Source organism: Carassius auratus, chromosome 27, assembly GCF_003368295.1.
Source record: "Carassius auratus strain Wakin chromosome 27, ASM336829v1, whole genome shotgun sequence".
NCBI lineage: Eukaryota > Metazoa > Chordata > Actinopteri > Cypriniformes > Cyprinidae > Carassius > Carassius auratus.
In genome coordinates this window covers 28,648,810-28,665,714 of record NC_039269.1, presented here as the reverse complement: position 1 = coordinate 28,665,714, position 16,905 = coordinate 28,648,810, and the positions used below count along the sequence as shown (strand labels likewise).

The 16,905-nt window shown below is 36.5% G+C and overlaps 1 protein-coding gene across 3 annotated transcripts in view; it reads right to left on the bottom strand.

Annotated features, from left to right (window-relative positions):
* adgrl2b.1 (adhesion G protein-coupled receptor L2b, tandem duplicate 1) overlaps positions 1-16,905 on the bottom strand; it is an 85,894-nt gene that overhangs the window by 30,442 nt on the left and 38,547 nt on the right. For all 3 annotated transcript variants that reach the window (XM_026207031.1, XM_026207029.1, XM_026207030.1), the window contains exons 6-8: positions 4,009-4,266; positions 3,442-3,545; positions 2,749-2,934 (exon numbers count right to left, since the gene is read on the bottom strand). In XM_026207031.1, the coding sequence (XP_026062816.1) occupies positions 2,749-2,934; positions 3,442-3,545; positions 4,009-4,266 (548 nt within the window). The remainder of the gene's footprint in view (positions 1-2,748; positions 2,935-3,441; positions 3,546-4,008; positions 4,267-16,905) is intronic.

Sequence of the window (16,905 nt, the reverse complement as noted above, 5' to 3'; positions counted from 1 at the left end):
TGCTGAGAATGTGCTCACCCTCAGGTCATCCAAGACATAGATGAGTTTGTTTCTGCATCAGATTTGGAGAAATGTAGCAGTGAATGGGTGCCGTCAGAATGAGAGTCTGATAAAAACATCACAATAATCCACAGCACTCCAGTCCATCAGTTCACATCTGGAGAAGACAAACGCTACAAATCCATCAAGGTGTTTTAACTTCAAACTGTTGCTTCTGGCTAAAATATGACTCCATAATTCATAAAAACGCTTCCTTCATTGAAAAAGTGCATCTGCTGTTGTCTCTCACATCAAAATCCAGACACATATTTGTTTAGAGCTGATTAAACGCTGCTTGATCTGTGCAGATTTCTCTCCTGATTCAGACCAGAGCACTTTTTCACTGGAGGAAGCGTGGATTATGGAGTCATATTTTAGCCAAAAATCCATGGTTTAAAGTTAAAAATGTTTTAATGATGAATATGTTTCATCTTTTGTCTTCTCCAGATGTTCACTGATGGACTGGAGTGCTGTGGATTATTGTGATGTTTTTATCAGACTCTCATTCTGACGGCACCCATTCACTCCCACTTGGATTGAGCTGAGTGTGCAGCGGCACCTGCCTTTAAAAAACATGCAACATTATATCGTTGTATACATTATATGACTGTATTTTCCCTGAGATCCACTCACACTGCAGAGCATCCACTGATGAGACACTGATGCAATGCTACATTTCTACAAACCTGATGAAGAAACACATACTGGATGAGCACGTTTCTGGGCGAACTGCTGCTTTAAGACGGACAAGCGTAAGGAGGAGGTGAACAGAAGACAGACGGACAGTAAAAGCAACACAAAACAGAGCAGAAAGACACCGAGGCTGCCCTAAAAGAGAACGAGATGGACTTCCAGCCACACAAACAAGCTGCATGCAGCAGAGCAAGTGAAGGGGATTCTGGGATTGTGTCCATATATACCTTCGTATAGGCCCTGCAAGTCCTCTCTCTCTTTTGACGCTTTTTTGTTTTGGGTTTCAGACACAAAGACGGAAGATTAGGAACAACACACACACACACACACACACACAGAGAGAGAGAGAGAGAGAGAAGAAAAGAGAGAGAACAAATAAGAGCCTATGTGTGAGTCAGATCATGTCTGTGTGTGCTTCAGCTACAGCCACTTTCATGTTCCAGTGATTTTAATGTTTGTTTCTTCCTTGTATGGCACATTAAATCAATCTTTCTTTTTCGTATGCAATATCTGTAAATATCTGCAATATTAAAATATTACTTACTGTTTGCATTTAGATACAGATTATGAATTAGATTCGAGAAATAAGTTTCCATACGTCGTTCTGTTCCATAACCTTTAACTGAGCTTGAAAAGTGTGTTTTCTGGGCAGAAAGCGCCTATAGCTGAAGAAACCGCTGTATATAGGTCATACAGAGTATAAAAGGACACTGTAGAGCACGTCCATTAACCCCATTTCAATTAAACATGTCTCTGATGTGCATCTCTCGTCTGTAAGGCACTGGCTGAGGAGGGAAGTGTGGGGAGGGAAACGTTAGACATGCTTTCAGATCAAGCCAGAAAACCTGTTAAACTCAACGAAAGCTGCCAGAAGAAGAAGAAGAAAGATTCTGAGCACAAAGTTACATATTTATACTGATATTGGAATAATTGCATTTTCATAATAGGCCTGATTAACGTGAAGTTATAACATTACCAGATTACAGCAGTAATAAAATGACAAGAATACCACCGTAGCAGCAAAGTTCAAGTATAATTATGTGATTAAAGTCGTAATATTATAAGAAAAGTAACATGTTATGGTTAATCGTTAATACTACACACTTTACTACCTTTGAAATTACACTTTTCACTACATATTTTATATTAAAAAAAAATATATATATATTCCTGTTATTTTTGTGGCGCTTTGAGGCAAGCTGTTTTTTTAGGCCTGAATGATGCAATGATGCTGAATTTCACTGTCACCTCTGTTTCCACATGAGGAAAACTGTTGTGCTCAAAGGTTGTTCTTTTGTTCATAAAGTAACAGGTTTTCTGACATCCTAAATAGTGCAGAACTATACAAGAAATGTGGACGGTACATAATTCAGATAATTTGATCTTGGCAAAATATGTAATGGGTAGAGCGCCTGATATCTGCCAGATATTTAAGGCTTTGGAATCTGGAATCTTTTCTCTTTGGAAAAAATATATATTCTTTATTATACCTTAAAATAAATCAATATACAAACCTATATCCTACCATGCAGTGAATAAAAAATAAAAAAAATAAAATAAAAAAAAAAATAAAATAAAATAAAATAAAATAAGATAAAATTAAATTAAATTATTTAAAATAAAATAAAATAAGATAAAATGAAATAAAATGACATTAAATAAAATAATATTAAATTATTTAAAATAAAATAAAATAAAATTAAATTATTTAAAATAATATAAAATAAGATTAAATTATTTAAAATAAAATAAAATAAAATTATTTACAATAAAATAAAATAAAATAAAATTGCAATTTATGCCTTGGTGGCAATGCTGTATAGGCTTGATTTAAAATAAAAAAACGAAAAACACAAAAACTAACAACAGCGACTGATATTCTCTCACTAATCAACTTTGTTAAAGTTTTAAAGCATAAATGAATTTTTGCTGGTCACTGAATTTGCTATTAATAAAAGATCTCCTGAAGAGCTTGTCAGAGCAGAAGTGTTGATATTTTGGGCCGGTGTACAGTACCTTGTTGAAGCTGCGTCCGGCCGTGTCTTTATCGCTGGGCTTGAGCTCCTGCAGCTGAGCGTCCAGTATATCCACCAGCTGCTCCATCAGCCGCACAGAGGAGCTGACGTCGCCCGCGTACACGGGACCCTGAGTGTGTCTCGCCAGCTCGTTCGCCAGATTTGCAGCGTTCTCACCGCTCCGGATCTGGAAGAAGAGCCCGAATCAGTCCTGAACATTCAACTCAATTCAGACAAACAGACTTGTTACATATTCTTCTCCGAGTGACTTTTTTTTACTCACTATTGTATCAAAAACCCAATTCTTGCCTTGTAAATGTATACATTTATATTTTGAGTATTAATAGACCAAAATACACTATATCGGTCCGATACCACCCGATAATCATTAATCAAGTGTTAGTTCTTCTTTGTATTACACAATATATTTTTTGTAAATGTGCAAATACTCTACTATGTTATAAAATAGTGTGTTTGTGTGATTTTAGAAATTTCATGTCTGTCTATTTTGCTATTATTACACTGCATCACATCATATCAGAATAGAGTGACGAATTAAAAGTTGAATCTCTGAACATCTCGAATCTGCTAAATGTGAGTACAGGGCATGAACTGCAAACATTAACACGATGATTTTCAGTAAAGCTGCCGTGCAACAATGTGAAAATGTGATATTTACATCATAGTGACTCACCTTCTGAGCCACCTGTGCCACCCAGTGAGACGTGCAGTTACTGAGATCAGGACCTCTGGGACTCCAGATCCCGTCGGCAGACGTGCAGAGGAACAGAGCGATTCCTGGAGAACCACAGAAGGAAACCTGCTCAACACGGACTTTACAGGGTTACACCACCATAAAATGGGAATTCTAATCACCCTCCCTCGTGTCGATCCAAGCCCGTAAAAGCTTCGCTCACGAATTAAGATATTTCTGATGAAATCCGAGAGCTCTCTGAGCCTCCCATAGACAGCAATGTAATGACCACGATCACGGTCCAGGAACAGATCGGTGAAATACGATCAATGACCAAATCGAGGCCACAACTCCAAAACTTTTGAAAGTGTTAACTCAAGACTATACCTGTTGGGAGTTTATAATAAAATATCCATGCTATGAAAACATTTTCTATTACAGCACTGCATAACATTTGCATATTAACTCTGCTACCGAATGCAAATCTTGCAGATCATTTTGACGTCTCCATATGGATGCATTCAGATAAGAAACGCCACACGCGTGTCACTTCTGTACTCGACGCACCTCGGGTCCCTTTAGGACACGGCCGCTCCACCGTCGCTCCTCGGTGTGTCTGAGGCCAGGAGATGCCTCTGGTCTCCGTCCCGGGGCAGAAGCGTCTGCTGGAGGGGGGCAGGCTGACGGCGCTGGGGTCCGGAGCCGGCTCCGCTGTGACGCTGGTGTTCAGCGCAGGTCTCTGGGTGATGCTGATCGCTGTGGTCCTGATGAGAGGTGTGGATCTCGGCTGCACCGTGGATGTAACGGCATCAGAGACCGTTGGTACTGTGGGAACATTTAAACAGACATTCGTTTGACATTTGATCAACACAGACACAGTTTGCAGTGTAGACCCTCACAGGTGGTCAGAAGAGACTGGGTTATTACAGTCAACTATAACTTAAAACATAGAAAGCCTATTCCCGCTATTAACTAGCATGCTTATTACTAGCACACTGGTGGTTTATTAGTAGTTATAAAGCAGATATTAATGCCTTATTCTGCATGATCATATTTAGATCCTTAATCCAACCCGACACCTAAACTTAACAACTACTGTACCTTACTAACTATTGATAAGTATTGAGGCCGAAGTCGTAGTTATTGATGAGGTAAAAGTGAAATAAAGTGTGACCATTAAATTATAAAAATCATATAATAAATTACATAAATAAAATTGTTGCCAAAGCAACGTTTCTCATTTTTGTTAAGTTACATTTGATGTATGATTTAAACTTTTAACTGAAATCAAAATAAAAAAGAGATTTTTAGAAAATAGACATATAAAAAACTAGAAATATTTAAATTAGTGCTGTCGAACAATTAATTGTGATTAATCACATCCAAAATAAAAGTTTTGTTACATTATATGTGTGTGCATACTGTGTGTATTTATTATGTGTATATACATACACATACATACAGTATATATTTTAGATAATATTTATACATTTACATATTCATATTCTTATTTTATATCAATATATTTAATATATTTAATATATTTAATATATAAACATTTTTCTTAAATATATACATGCCATTCATGAGATTGTACATAATAATGATATAATTAAAATACACACACACACACATATATTATGTAATTTTTTTTTTTTTTTTTTTAGATGTGATTAATCGTTTGACATTACAAAATTAAACTAAAATGAAAATATTAAAAATTGTTTTGTTAAGTGAAATTAGCTGAAATAAAATATAGAAATATTATAAATATAAAAAAACTGAAATTAAAATTAAAACTGAAAATATAAAATGCTAACTTAAAATATCAATAGATAAGTACATAAACATGTTGGGCTAGTACATGTTTTGGAAAATAAATACGTTTAAATTTTTTTTTTTTTTTACTCTCATTAACTTATTTATTCCAAAATATTGTCAAAATGCATAATATAGTGAAGTGAGTGAATCGTTTCATCCCTCATGTTCTCCATGTGTAGGCTTCGGTCTCCTTCACAACCCAAAGACATGCAGGTGAAATGATCAATTGCTTGTGTGTGTGTGTGTGTGTGTGTGTGTGTGTGTGTGTGTGTGTGTGTGTGTGTGTGTGTGTGTGTGAAGCTTGTGATGGACTTTTCCCAGACTGTTTCTCTGCCTTCAGCGCTGGACGCAGGCTAGTTCCCAGCACTCCCACAACCCCATACAGGATAAACGGCAGGAAAGATGAATGGACGGATAGATAGATAGATTAAAAACTGTCTTGCAGTGTATTTAATCTGTAAAAACCCAAAAGTGCAAGCGCGTATACGAACATGTCCAGGAGTGATTCTGAACCGCTCTCATGTATAAATCATGTTTCTGTCTTTGTGTGCTCCTGTATCAGACAGAGCAGCGACTGCATGGAAATCATCCGTAATAATGAATATCACAAGATATGAATGTGCTCAGAATCAAATATGTCTGTTGCCTTTCATTTCAGCCACAGATGAAGCCTGAAGACAATCATTGGCAGATGGAGCATAAGCCCCGCCCCCTCGCATGTCTGTCACGTCACGCATATAAAGCAGCTGCGCACCATCTTGTTCTTTCTGTGCTACAAGGACAAACATGTTCTGAATGCTCAGTTGTCTTTTGGGTGAAGCCATTATTGAAGACACTGAGATGTTCAACCAGACAGAAGCAGAATTAAACACAGGACGAGTCTCTTCTGCTCAGCAAGGCTGCATTTATTAGATCAAAAACACTAATGAAAATACAACTGAAAATACAGAAATCAATTACGTGTCAAAATATATTCAAATAGAAAATACTTATTTCAAGTTGCAATAATATTTAACATTTTTCGATCAAATAAATGCAGAGTAGAAGACAGTTCAAGTGTTGCAAAAATGAATTTGTGATATTATTGTCAACAATATGCAATTAATACATGTATGTTAACATGCTTTAGGGCTTCATTCCCCTTCGTCAGGAGAAATATAATGCAGCTGTTGTAATATGGAGTGGATTCAGCCGAGCTTTTGAGCGTGTGTGTGTGTGTGTGTGTGTGTGTGTCATATCAAACATCCAAAAGCTTCATAGTGAATAGATTTTAAAAGCTGAGGACAAAGGCTAAAGCCTGTTTTGTACTAATTTTAAGAACATTAATAGATGAATCAAAGCGCTTTCCATCATTCTGACAGATTAAATAAATAAGGTCGGATCCGGTCTATTGTGTTCTTAAACTTTAGCAACACTCCCACAGTAAAAGAAAAAGAACAAAGGGATGCCAAAACACAAACCCAACACCTGAAACACGAGGCTTGATCAAACTGAGAGAGCTCTTGCCACCAAAGCTCAGGAATGATGTGCATGTCACAACACAGAGCAAAAGTTACATGTTTCCTGACAGATTCAAATCGAGCAAGATGGAAAACGTACAACCTTTCACATCAAAGTGCTTGATAATGAATAATTGTAGCTCAGACTTCTCTCTGTGTCCACCTTCTGTGCAGAGTAACTTACAAAAAAATCAGTTTATGCCATAACCACCACTTCGACAGACTGTAACGCTCCAAAATAAAAATGACATTGTTTTAAAAAGTGATAAAAAAATGTAATGCATGTTTTTTTTTTTTTTTTTTTTTTTGCTGTTAAAGTCCAACAAATTAAATTAAAACTTTTCTGTTCTGTATAAAAAAAGAAATGCATTAATTAAAAACTATGCTACTGATCAATGCTTTTACATTCATCAAAAGCAAATTAAATCAAAGGTACACATTACTTAATTCTGTCTTTGAATAGGAATCAATCCCATGATCTGCTTTACTGTTTGAGCTCAATGTACAACCAGCTAAAAACTGATAATAAATAAAGATGATTTAATGTAGTCAAGTCATTCTCAAAATATCTAAATATAGCTTTAAAAGATACAAGTCAATAGTCTGTAATAAAGAAGAACAAAGAAACACATGCAAGAGTCTACAGTTAGTAATAAAGCTATGAAAGTTTTCCAGACAAGAGCAGTTTTATTGCCGTTTGATTATTATTGATGACATTATAGACAACAGCAAGTCTAATAGGCTCCATTTACTACACTAATGCACTAATGATCTATTACGACACATCAGTAATTCTGTCCCATCTGTTTACAATCCCTAAAGACATAACTGACTGTTCCATTCATTCTGCACTAGGCCTGTACAAACACTGTCAAATGCAAATGCATTTTTCCCGGTAACATGCAGTTGCATAAAGTCAAATACTGTGGGTGTCCATCAGAAAACAGACGCACAAATGCAAGTGAGCATTTACATTAACAATCTGAAAAATGATTACAAAAGCACATTTAAATACATATTTAATTCACAAAACTAAAACTTCACCACACTAATGCACTCAGTTTGGCATGCATCTGTGGATTATGCTGTAAAAGACATTAAGTAAAACATTTTAATATGTTTTAAAGATAAAGGCACAGTCCAAAGGCATAATAATACATGGTTAAATTACTCAATAAGCATTGATTCAAATACTAATAAAAATGCATCCATTTTCCATGTAATCATAAGCCACCTGACTAATGGATGCCGTGTGCAATTACACAAAAACTGGAGTTTATATAAATGGTAGGTTCATTTAGAAAAGATATTTTAAAAGGAAAAAATAATAATTGCTCCTTTATAGATAAGTTACTGCCATAGTGTGAACAATATGTAATCAGGTAATGCATAAAAAGTAACTGCAATCTTATTATGAGCATCGCTATAACAGTTTTTATTCATCATGTATGACGAAAATTAGGGATAAAAAAAAAAGTTGGTTCTGAAGAAAAAGAAAGAATATAAATATAAAATTTAAATTTTATTAGTCTAGCACAATGCATTGTCAACACTGAAGATGCATAAATCAATAAATATTTTTATTATATTCTTAAAGAAGGGCAATTACACATAGCTTTTTTTTTACTAGACTGCTGATCTAAATCAAATTGATAAATGTCCCTGTTACTGAGAAAACACTACTTGTAAGTCAACAGTTACACAAACACTGGACGAGCTTCCAAACCACCAATCTGGAGCAATTCTGGTGTTGTTTCTCCATTTAACAAAATCAGCTGATTATGATCCAGATATCTCTGAACAGCCCAAGAGGAAGAGGACTAAAGCAGCAGGAAAGTGTGTCCTGCTTATGGATGAAGGATTCAATGTAGCAGACACAGCATAATTAATCAGCTACACTGTCAATTAATGTCTTCATTTGTTGTCAGTTCACTCACAATCACACATTCTTCCAGTATTCTTCTAAGTAGCTCACACTGAACAAATGTAGGCTGAATGTGAATAACATTGTTCACACTAGACATGAAATAAAGCATAGTGAAGTGAAAACTATGTCAAAGGTAGCCGGATAGTAGACTATTTCTGGTGGATTTTCAAAGTATGCATCTGTGACTGATTTTTCATAAACCCTTGCGGTATGGAAGTGGTTCAGTTTGCAATGGTTTCCTAATGTGGTGCTTTGTCCTTTTTTTGGATGTTGTAGACGTCCTAACCTAATCCTTGGGTTAGTTCATACTCCAAGAGTTTTTTTGTTTGTTTTTTTACCATTTCCTCAGTGCTGAAGTACTCTTGTTATTCAGTAGGTGATCTAAATTCAGTGTAAATTTGGTGATTGGTTTAGCAGCAATAAATGTCTAAATCTCAGCCAGTCATGGTCTGGTTAGGGAAATTACAGTTGGTTAGGTCAGGGTTACACTCTGCAGGAAAATAACACTTTGTGTTACTAAACTAAAGAAACACAACTGAAAAACATCACTGATTAACAACTCAAGAAACATCAGAGGTCACTGAACAGCTGAAATAGCACTTTATTTTATTATTTTTTTTCTAACATAATATATGACTTCGAAATTTGAAAAACATGAATAAAAGAATACTTAGCATGTAACTGCATTAACACATACTCTCCAGAAAATCACAATTCAAGTTTTACGCATTTACCTCACATTTGTTTGATATTGATTCAACTCTTTATGAATCAAAAAATAAAATGAACTGGAACTACTTTCGCCTTAATAATAAACGGGAGTTTACTAATGGCTTTTAACCTGTACATATGTTATCATCTCAATAAATGTAACGTTGTTCTGTGAATTCCTGCCCTTTCTATAAGAATCTACATGATTGGAAATTAAAAAATATATATATATTAAAAACATTAAAATATCGGCAAATATCGGGCAATATATCGGCCTTGCCAATATATCGGTCAACCACTTATGTCCATAGTAGCATCCTAAACTGTAAGAGGACAATAAAAAATATGATTTAAACAATCTAAACTATGATGAAAACAAAAAAATACTTTACATTTAATTTCAATAAATTATTAGTTGCATATAATTTCTAACAGAATCCGACAGATGGGCTGAATGAAAGTGCAAATTCACTCTCTGGCAGTAGGTGGCGCTTATGGTAAAGCAGAAATACAGCGGGAATAATAAATAAAGCAGTGCTGCGCTTATAAACACTACTAAGCATCATACAGAGGTAAATGTCAATGAAAAGCATGCTTTCTTTCTGAAACACCATCCAATTCGTAACCTCTCAGAGGCTTTATAGCAAATGCCCTCACCTTGTGTCCACTTAAATGTTCTTCTTTGGTGAAGTGGAAAACAAAGGCAGCGGACGAGTGAAAGAAAATAAATAGAGAGGTAAACTGCTTGTCAATGGCTGAGCCTGCCTCGTTGCTTTATTTTGACATCTCCTGGCTCATACCTCTGCAATTTTCGTTTTATTATGCCAGGCAATTTCACCCGCCTGGCAGGAGGAGGAATCAGAGCATTGTCCATCATAGCTTTCAGGAAAAGTAGCCTCAATTAGCTGTCATTTCTGTCAGTGTGACTGAAATCACCCTCAGCGGAGGAATCAGAACGCAAGGATGTGTAGCCTATCGAAGACGAGAGCACTCAACAGCTCACAACGATTAAGAATAACATGACTCCAGAGAGAAGAGCAATCCTGATTGGTCTGCTGAGAAATTGGGATTTCAAGAGGAAAAGTGGTGAGATTGCTAAACAAATCTGTCACATAATTGATGCCGACTTGTGCTTATTACTGCTCTGGATGCTTCACTGAATAAAACCTGAAGAAAAAAGACTTGCTAAGCGGTGTCAGTTCCTTTCTATCAGGCTAAAAGCAGGAGTTGCCAAATGCAAATGTCGTCTTTGTCCAAAGTTTCCCCAGCTGGAGTTTTCTGCTGGTTGCCATTTGGAGGTGGGTTTATTACACACTGGTGGTGTCAAAACAGTAATTTAGGATCAGCATGTGTTTGTGTTGTCTGTGCCAATTCTTTGGTGCTTCCAAGATCTCAAAGTCTAAAAAAATTGAATGGCATTAAAACAGAACAAAAAGAACAACAACCACAAGTAAAAAAATATATATATTTATATAAGCATGCAGGAGCGATTCTACTACTGGTGACTGTGTTGCACCAACATGCATGTTGGTGTAAATGATCACAGCTTTGGGCCAATATGAAAAACCTGATTTGAATATACATTTTTTTGTCAAATTTCAGGCACATTCACTGTACACTTGCAATCAATAGTTTCTTCAAATGTCTCTTAGCTTGGCATTTTCTAGTCCATGCAGCTCTTAAGAATCCTCTAGGGAGAGTCTATCTGTAGGGTTTCAGCTCCACTATTGATTAAATGACTGAATATCGGTTTCCATTGTTGACAGAGAGTCAGCTTCCCTGACATCTCTAGCAGTAATGTGTGATTGAGACGGATGAGGACTCTATATCAGCTCATCTGAGGGCAAAGACACGTCGCACAAGACTATAGGGTTTTATTCCATCTGGAAACTTCCATTTATAACCACTGACAATCACAGATGTTACGAAATTAATAATTCATAAGAATGTGTCCAATCTTTTACAAAGTTTTATGAAATATGTAGGGCTCTCCCCCTTAATATTCAACTAAACGTTAGTCAATGTGAAGATGCTTAGTAGGTTAGTCGCAAGACAGATAAATCATTAACGGCTGGTGCTTCAGATAATTACTGTATATTGAGAAGGAAATCCAAACTTTGGCCATCATTCATCAACCTCAAATATGGTTTATCATGAACAATTTAGACATGAATAGGATATATATTAAATGCCCCCATAGTATATGTATTAAGGTAATTAAATGAATATAAACACGTGAATAGTCGTTTGTTCTGGTCTTTAAGGCTTAAATCAACTATTTGTTGACTAGAAAAATCTTTAGCCGGGGCAGTACTATAAAATATGCAGTTTGTGAGTGATAGCAATAACAATGTTTGAAGACCAAAGATTAACTTGATTAATCTTATTTCTAACTAAATAAACCAATAGCAAATCACAATCTACTAGTCTCGTCCTGCTTATAACAAGGGATCTAGAGCCTGCCAGATCCAGGTTGCTGTCCAACATCTACAAATTGCAACCAGTGCCAAGCAACCAATGGGAAACATTCAGTAGATTAACATCTGCATCTCTTCAGCCGTTGATAATAGACCACACACTGTAGAGATAAACTGCTACTGCTTTCGGATATACCTGCACTATACCATTCAATCTTAAATGGAGCACGGAAACACTTACACCCTAATTTTACAGTTCAATAAATGCAGTAATGTTTCCACTTAATTGCTGACATTACATTTGGACTGTACTGCCAGACAGTGTTGGGGGTCATGCATTACAATTTACACAATCGGATTACTTAAAAAAAAAAAAAAAAAACTTGCAAAGTAACTTAATTTAACTTTAACTTATTAATTTAAAATTTACAAGAAAATACTGCTTGTCAAATAAGCATCACGACTTACTTTGTTTTTTTCCATTTACTGAAAGGCAGCAGAGCAAAAAGGTTTGTTTGAGCTGAATTTACATTTCCTTCAACCTGAGGCTCATTCATTTCCAGTTTGGGTCAGGGTTGCCAAATTTTCAAAACAAAACCTGCACAATCACTACTCAAAACTAGCCCAAAACTAGTCCAATCGCATATTGATGGGGGTCCCCCAATATAAATGTGCTTAGATGGGATAAAATACTTGTTTTGAGGCAGGGTTCCCCTGGTAAAATTAGCATTTTTGGGGTTAAATGTCAAGTTATTGGGGTCACTTCAACCCGCGGACATGAAAAACTACCCGTGGCAATAACGTTAAAGTAGCCCAATTCTGCAGGAAAAACACAGACTTGGCAACTTGGCTCTTACATTTGCCAAAATATTATTTATTAAAAAAAAAAAAAACAAGCCCAACCCACATAAGAAAAAGTAATGCAAAGGGAACAGAACACATTACTCTCCATAAAAAGGTAACTAAATAATATAATTAGTAACTATCTTAGAGATTAATGCAATATTATAATGCATTACTTTAAAAGTATCTTTCCCCAACACTGCTGCCAGAAGAGAGATGGTTTGTCCCCAGGTTTTATTCTCCATTATCCAACATCAAATGGAGTTTTTTGTTCCTTACCTATGGCTTCCACAGAAGGACACTAAAGATATGAAGTACTATGCAAAACCTCTTTTGAAGTACTATGGCATTATTTTTAATTAATGCCTGCTTAGGGGTGATGACAATTTGCTGTTGTGATCTGTGCTGCCCGAGAGCCAAACCGTTTCGGGCGCTTCAGTCTGATTTATGAACTGCTTCATCAAGAGAAACACCTGTTTTGTAGAATCTCTTCAAAGATTTAAAGCTTTAGACCCCACACAGGCATCACATTTCCACTTATCACCACAGACTAACAGGTGTCAAACGCTCCATTGCTAAACGACAGCATTAGCAGGTTGACTGGTGAGTCCCTGTGAATAGCCGCAGGCACATAAAAACCAGACGGATTGGTGCCCAAGTCAGAGACTGCATTTAGAAATGCTGATGTATGTGTGCTAAAGACCAAAGAGAGTGGAAATGTGGCTTATTAACTTCAGGACTGACACTGCCTCTAGGAATACACTGCAAATGTGAAGCAGGAGAATGAAAAACAGGCAAACGGTGAGGAGGCGGAGGGAGAGAAACAGAACAATACTCCCTTTTTCCTCGCTCGCTGTTCTCAGGTCGGTTTGCTGCGAATGCTTCGATTCAACTCAAAATGTGTTATGTTGAAACTCAAAACACACAGAGGCACCCTTGTGAGATATTCCCAGAGGACAGCGGCCTTCAAAAGCATACTTTATTCTCTTATTAAGCTGATATGCACCAAAACTGGCTTTGAAGTAAGCTATATTTTACGACTTTATGTATTAAAACAAAACGAAGATAACAAATGTTATTTCAGTGGTAGCTATAGGCTCTTTGCACGTATAGGAACTAATCATTCCACATCTTTTACACACAATTTAGGTTCTGTGGGACATTCAATTCCTTCCTTTTTACCTTTCTGAAAATTCCTAGCAATTATTCCTTCATCAGATTCCAAGTTTTTACCCATTTTTAAAGACAAAATGGTCCATGTGCATTACTTAAAATGGCTCTTGAAGTTAAAGCGTCAAGATTTAATGCATTTTATTATTATTAGTTATTAGCAGCTTCTCTTTAAAGAAAGAGCAACCAATGAGAGTTTAAAAATGCATTTGGTTCCTTTTGACTTGCTCTCTTTTTTGAATATAATGCTTCACCGATGAGTCATGAGACTCTTTCGTTCTGTGCTTACGGTTAATGTGAACTGAACTCATTTGACATCTGGAGCTTAATGCATTGATTGTAACATAACATTCAATGAGAAAAGAGAAAAAATACATGGTTTAACAACTGTGGTGATGTGATGAATTAGACATCTTTCTCTCATCAGACAGCTGTAATCAATCGTTCATGGAAAACGCTATCATGGAATTTTTCTGTCGGAGAAAATGGGAATGCAAAAACAGTCTCCTGTTCATCATTATAGAGGTTTATGCACCAACGACGACTTCCAAGTTTGAGAATCCCGTAAATGCCCATTAAAGAGATGCTCCACCCAAAAAAAGAAAATTGCCTCATCATTTACTCATCCTCATACCATCCCAGATGTATATAACTTTCCTTTCTTCAGTGGAATGGAAATGGAGTTTCATAGAAAAACAAAGCAATGGAAATGATGGTAAAAGGCTGCTTTTAAAGGGGTTTTGACCACTTCTTTAGCTGGTAAGGAAGACTAGCTCAAACCACAGAAGAAAGTAAGTCAGATACATGTTTGGGTGGAGTATCCCTTTAAGGCCGGTCACACCAAACGCATAGTGAAAAACGAGGTAGCTATCGGGCAGATAAATGGTCTTTTCACACCAGAGTGGAACTAATATGCATCAGGTTGAAGGAAGCACAAAATTCCTGCTCGTACAACAGAGGGTGCAACACGAACCTTTAACCTATGACATCAGAGCGGGAGTGGAAAATCCTCATTGCCTTCTACCTGATGGATTTTGTGGGAGGCAGCGTGAGTGGACAGAAACTGGAATAATGTACTAATAAATGTAATGTACCGATCCAAACTCTACTGTGGAGTACAAGCCATCAATACTGTTTTCTGTGCCAACAAGTGCTCTGATATATGAAACAATACTCAAATCTTTTTTAAATGGAAGGCAAAAAATGGACAAAACTTTGCTTTGTCAGTCGGAAAAAGTTCATACAGCATATCTATATTCGTGTTTCATGTATTACTATTGTGCTTTGTATATTCTGTCATTAAAATGCGCTTCTGTCTCCAACAATTTATTTGGACAATCTAGACGTCGATTTTAGCAATGGTGCTCTTCACTTGTTCCTCACAATAAAATAAATAAATAAAATAGACAGGAATAACACTTAATGTTAAATTAATCACACTAAGGTCCATTTGCTCTTCATTTAGCCCAAGATATTTTTGTTAGTCTTGATTTGAAGAGACCTTTCTGATGCATTTTCATTTCACATTTTTTATGAAGGCTCAACACTGAAAGATAAGACTTGCTAGATAACATTATTATAAAGATTTCATTATCAAACACATTTGTGTGAAATGACACAAGATGATTTCTACCTAGAAATGGAAATAAACAGAAATCTTGTTGTATATATACAGACAAGTTAGACTCATTGGGAAAAGCTCAGGCCTCTATTAAGGTTGGAGCATGCTTCTCATTTCACACGGATTCCTTTATAAATCCGACGTGCAGTCTGTGCCCTCACGGAATTATGGGAATTGTAAAGGAGGATTATTACGAAGGATTTAACACTCTCTGTTCCTCGACTCGCAGTAGCGTTTCAGGGTGTTGTTACAAGAGTCAAAGAGAATAACGGGTTCCCTGGTACTCTTTTAAAAGCTGGAAATTGTGCTAACATGTAATTACCCAAAGTACAACTCACAGTTGAGGCTTAATACACAGCTCATAAAGTCTGGTAATGAGATTTAATGGCTCCCATAGACGCATCTCGCGTCATCGGTTTCGGGTGGTTTAAGTTCTACGGATGCTTCGCGGCCAGGTATTGCTGTGGGGCTGTGAATATTAATGCAAGCAACTCATTTTCTTCAGATCAGGCTTCGAGATTTCATTCCCACTAAAGAGACACTATTTACATTTTCTTTCTAAGAAAAATATTTTATTGCAATCAACTGTATAACAGTTTAATATTGAGCAGTTAGAGAAGAAATATTATACGTTTAACATAAAATTACCCGTGGTTTAGTGACAACAAACTAGTGTTTGTGTATGTCCAGCACAAGCTCACTGATGTAAAGCTATGCTACTGTGAACAGGAATGTCTAATTATACTTTCATTAACACAGCAGATGTCCTAGTTTAAGCTCTGGTTTTATAACCACAGTAGTGATGGAAATTAACATTCCCATTAAGGGACGATGTTTGCCAACTTAAATTGATTTCCAGGGGCCTTTTTAACCTTTATAAAGGTTTTTTATAACCTTATTAAATGTATCCGTCATCTGTCAAGATTATTAGGGGAAAACATAAACATGGGTATCAATATTTTTGGCAGCAACTGCAAGTATGAATCTGCCTGTAATGGCACGTGGCATCAGGATGTGAGGTGTAATGAATGAGTCGAAAACGCTAGGCACGTTAGGCTACCTGATCTCTGCTTCATTATAGTTTGCACATATTTTTTGGTTCGCAAACTTTGATCTGCCTTCAAAACACCCGGTAAAAAAAGTTGCACGATAACAAGCGTCATCACTATGACACACACTTTACGGCATTGGTTCTGGCTTTTGTTCACACAGAGCTTGTTCTGGGACTGAACCCGGAAATGTTACTAGGTTCCCAACTTGGGATCGATCCCCAAAATCAATCTTGGGACGTGTTTGCATTCACACAGAAGGCAATCCGGCAATTTTCCAGCAATCTTCCGGGACCAGTGTGCAGTGTGAAAGGGGCTTTAGTTTTGATCAAGGGTGATTTCCCAGAGGTCAACGCAGGTTGGGGTTCAAATTCTACACAACAACACTATTAATGTAGCAACAAGG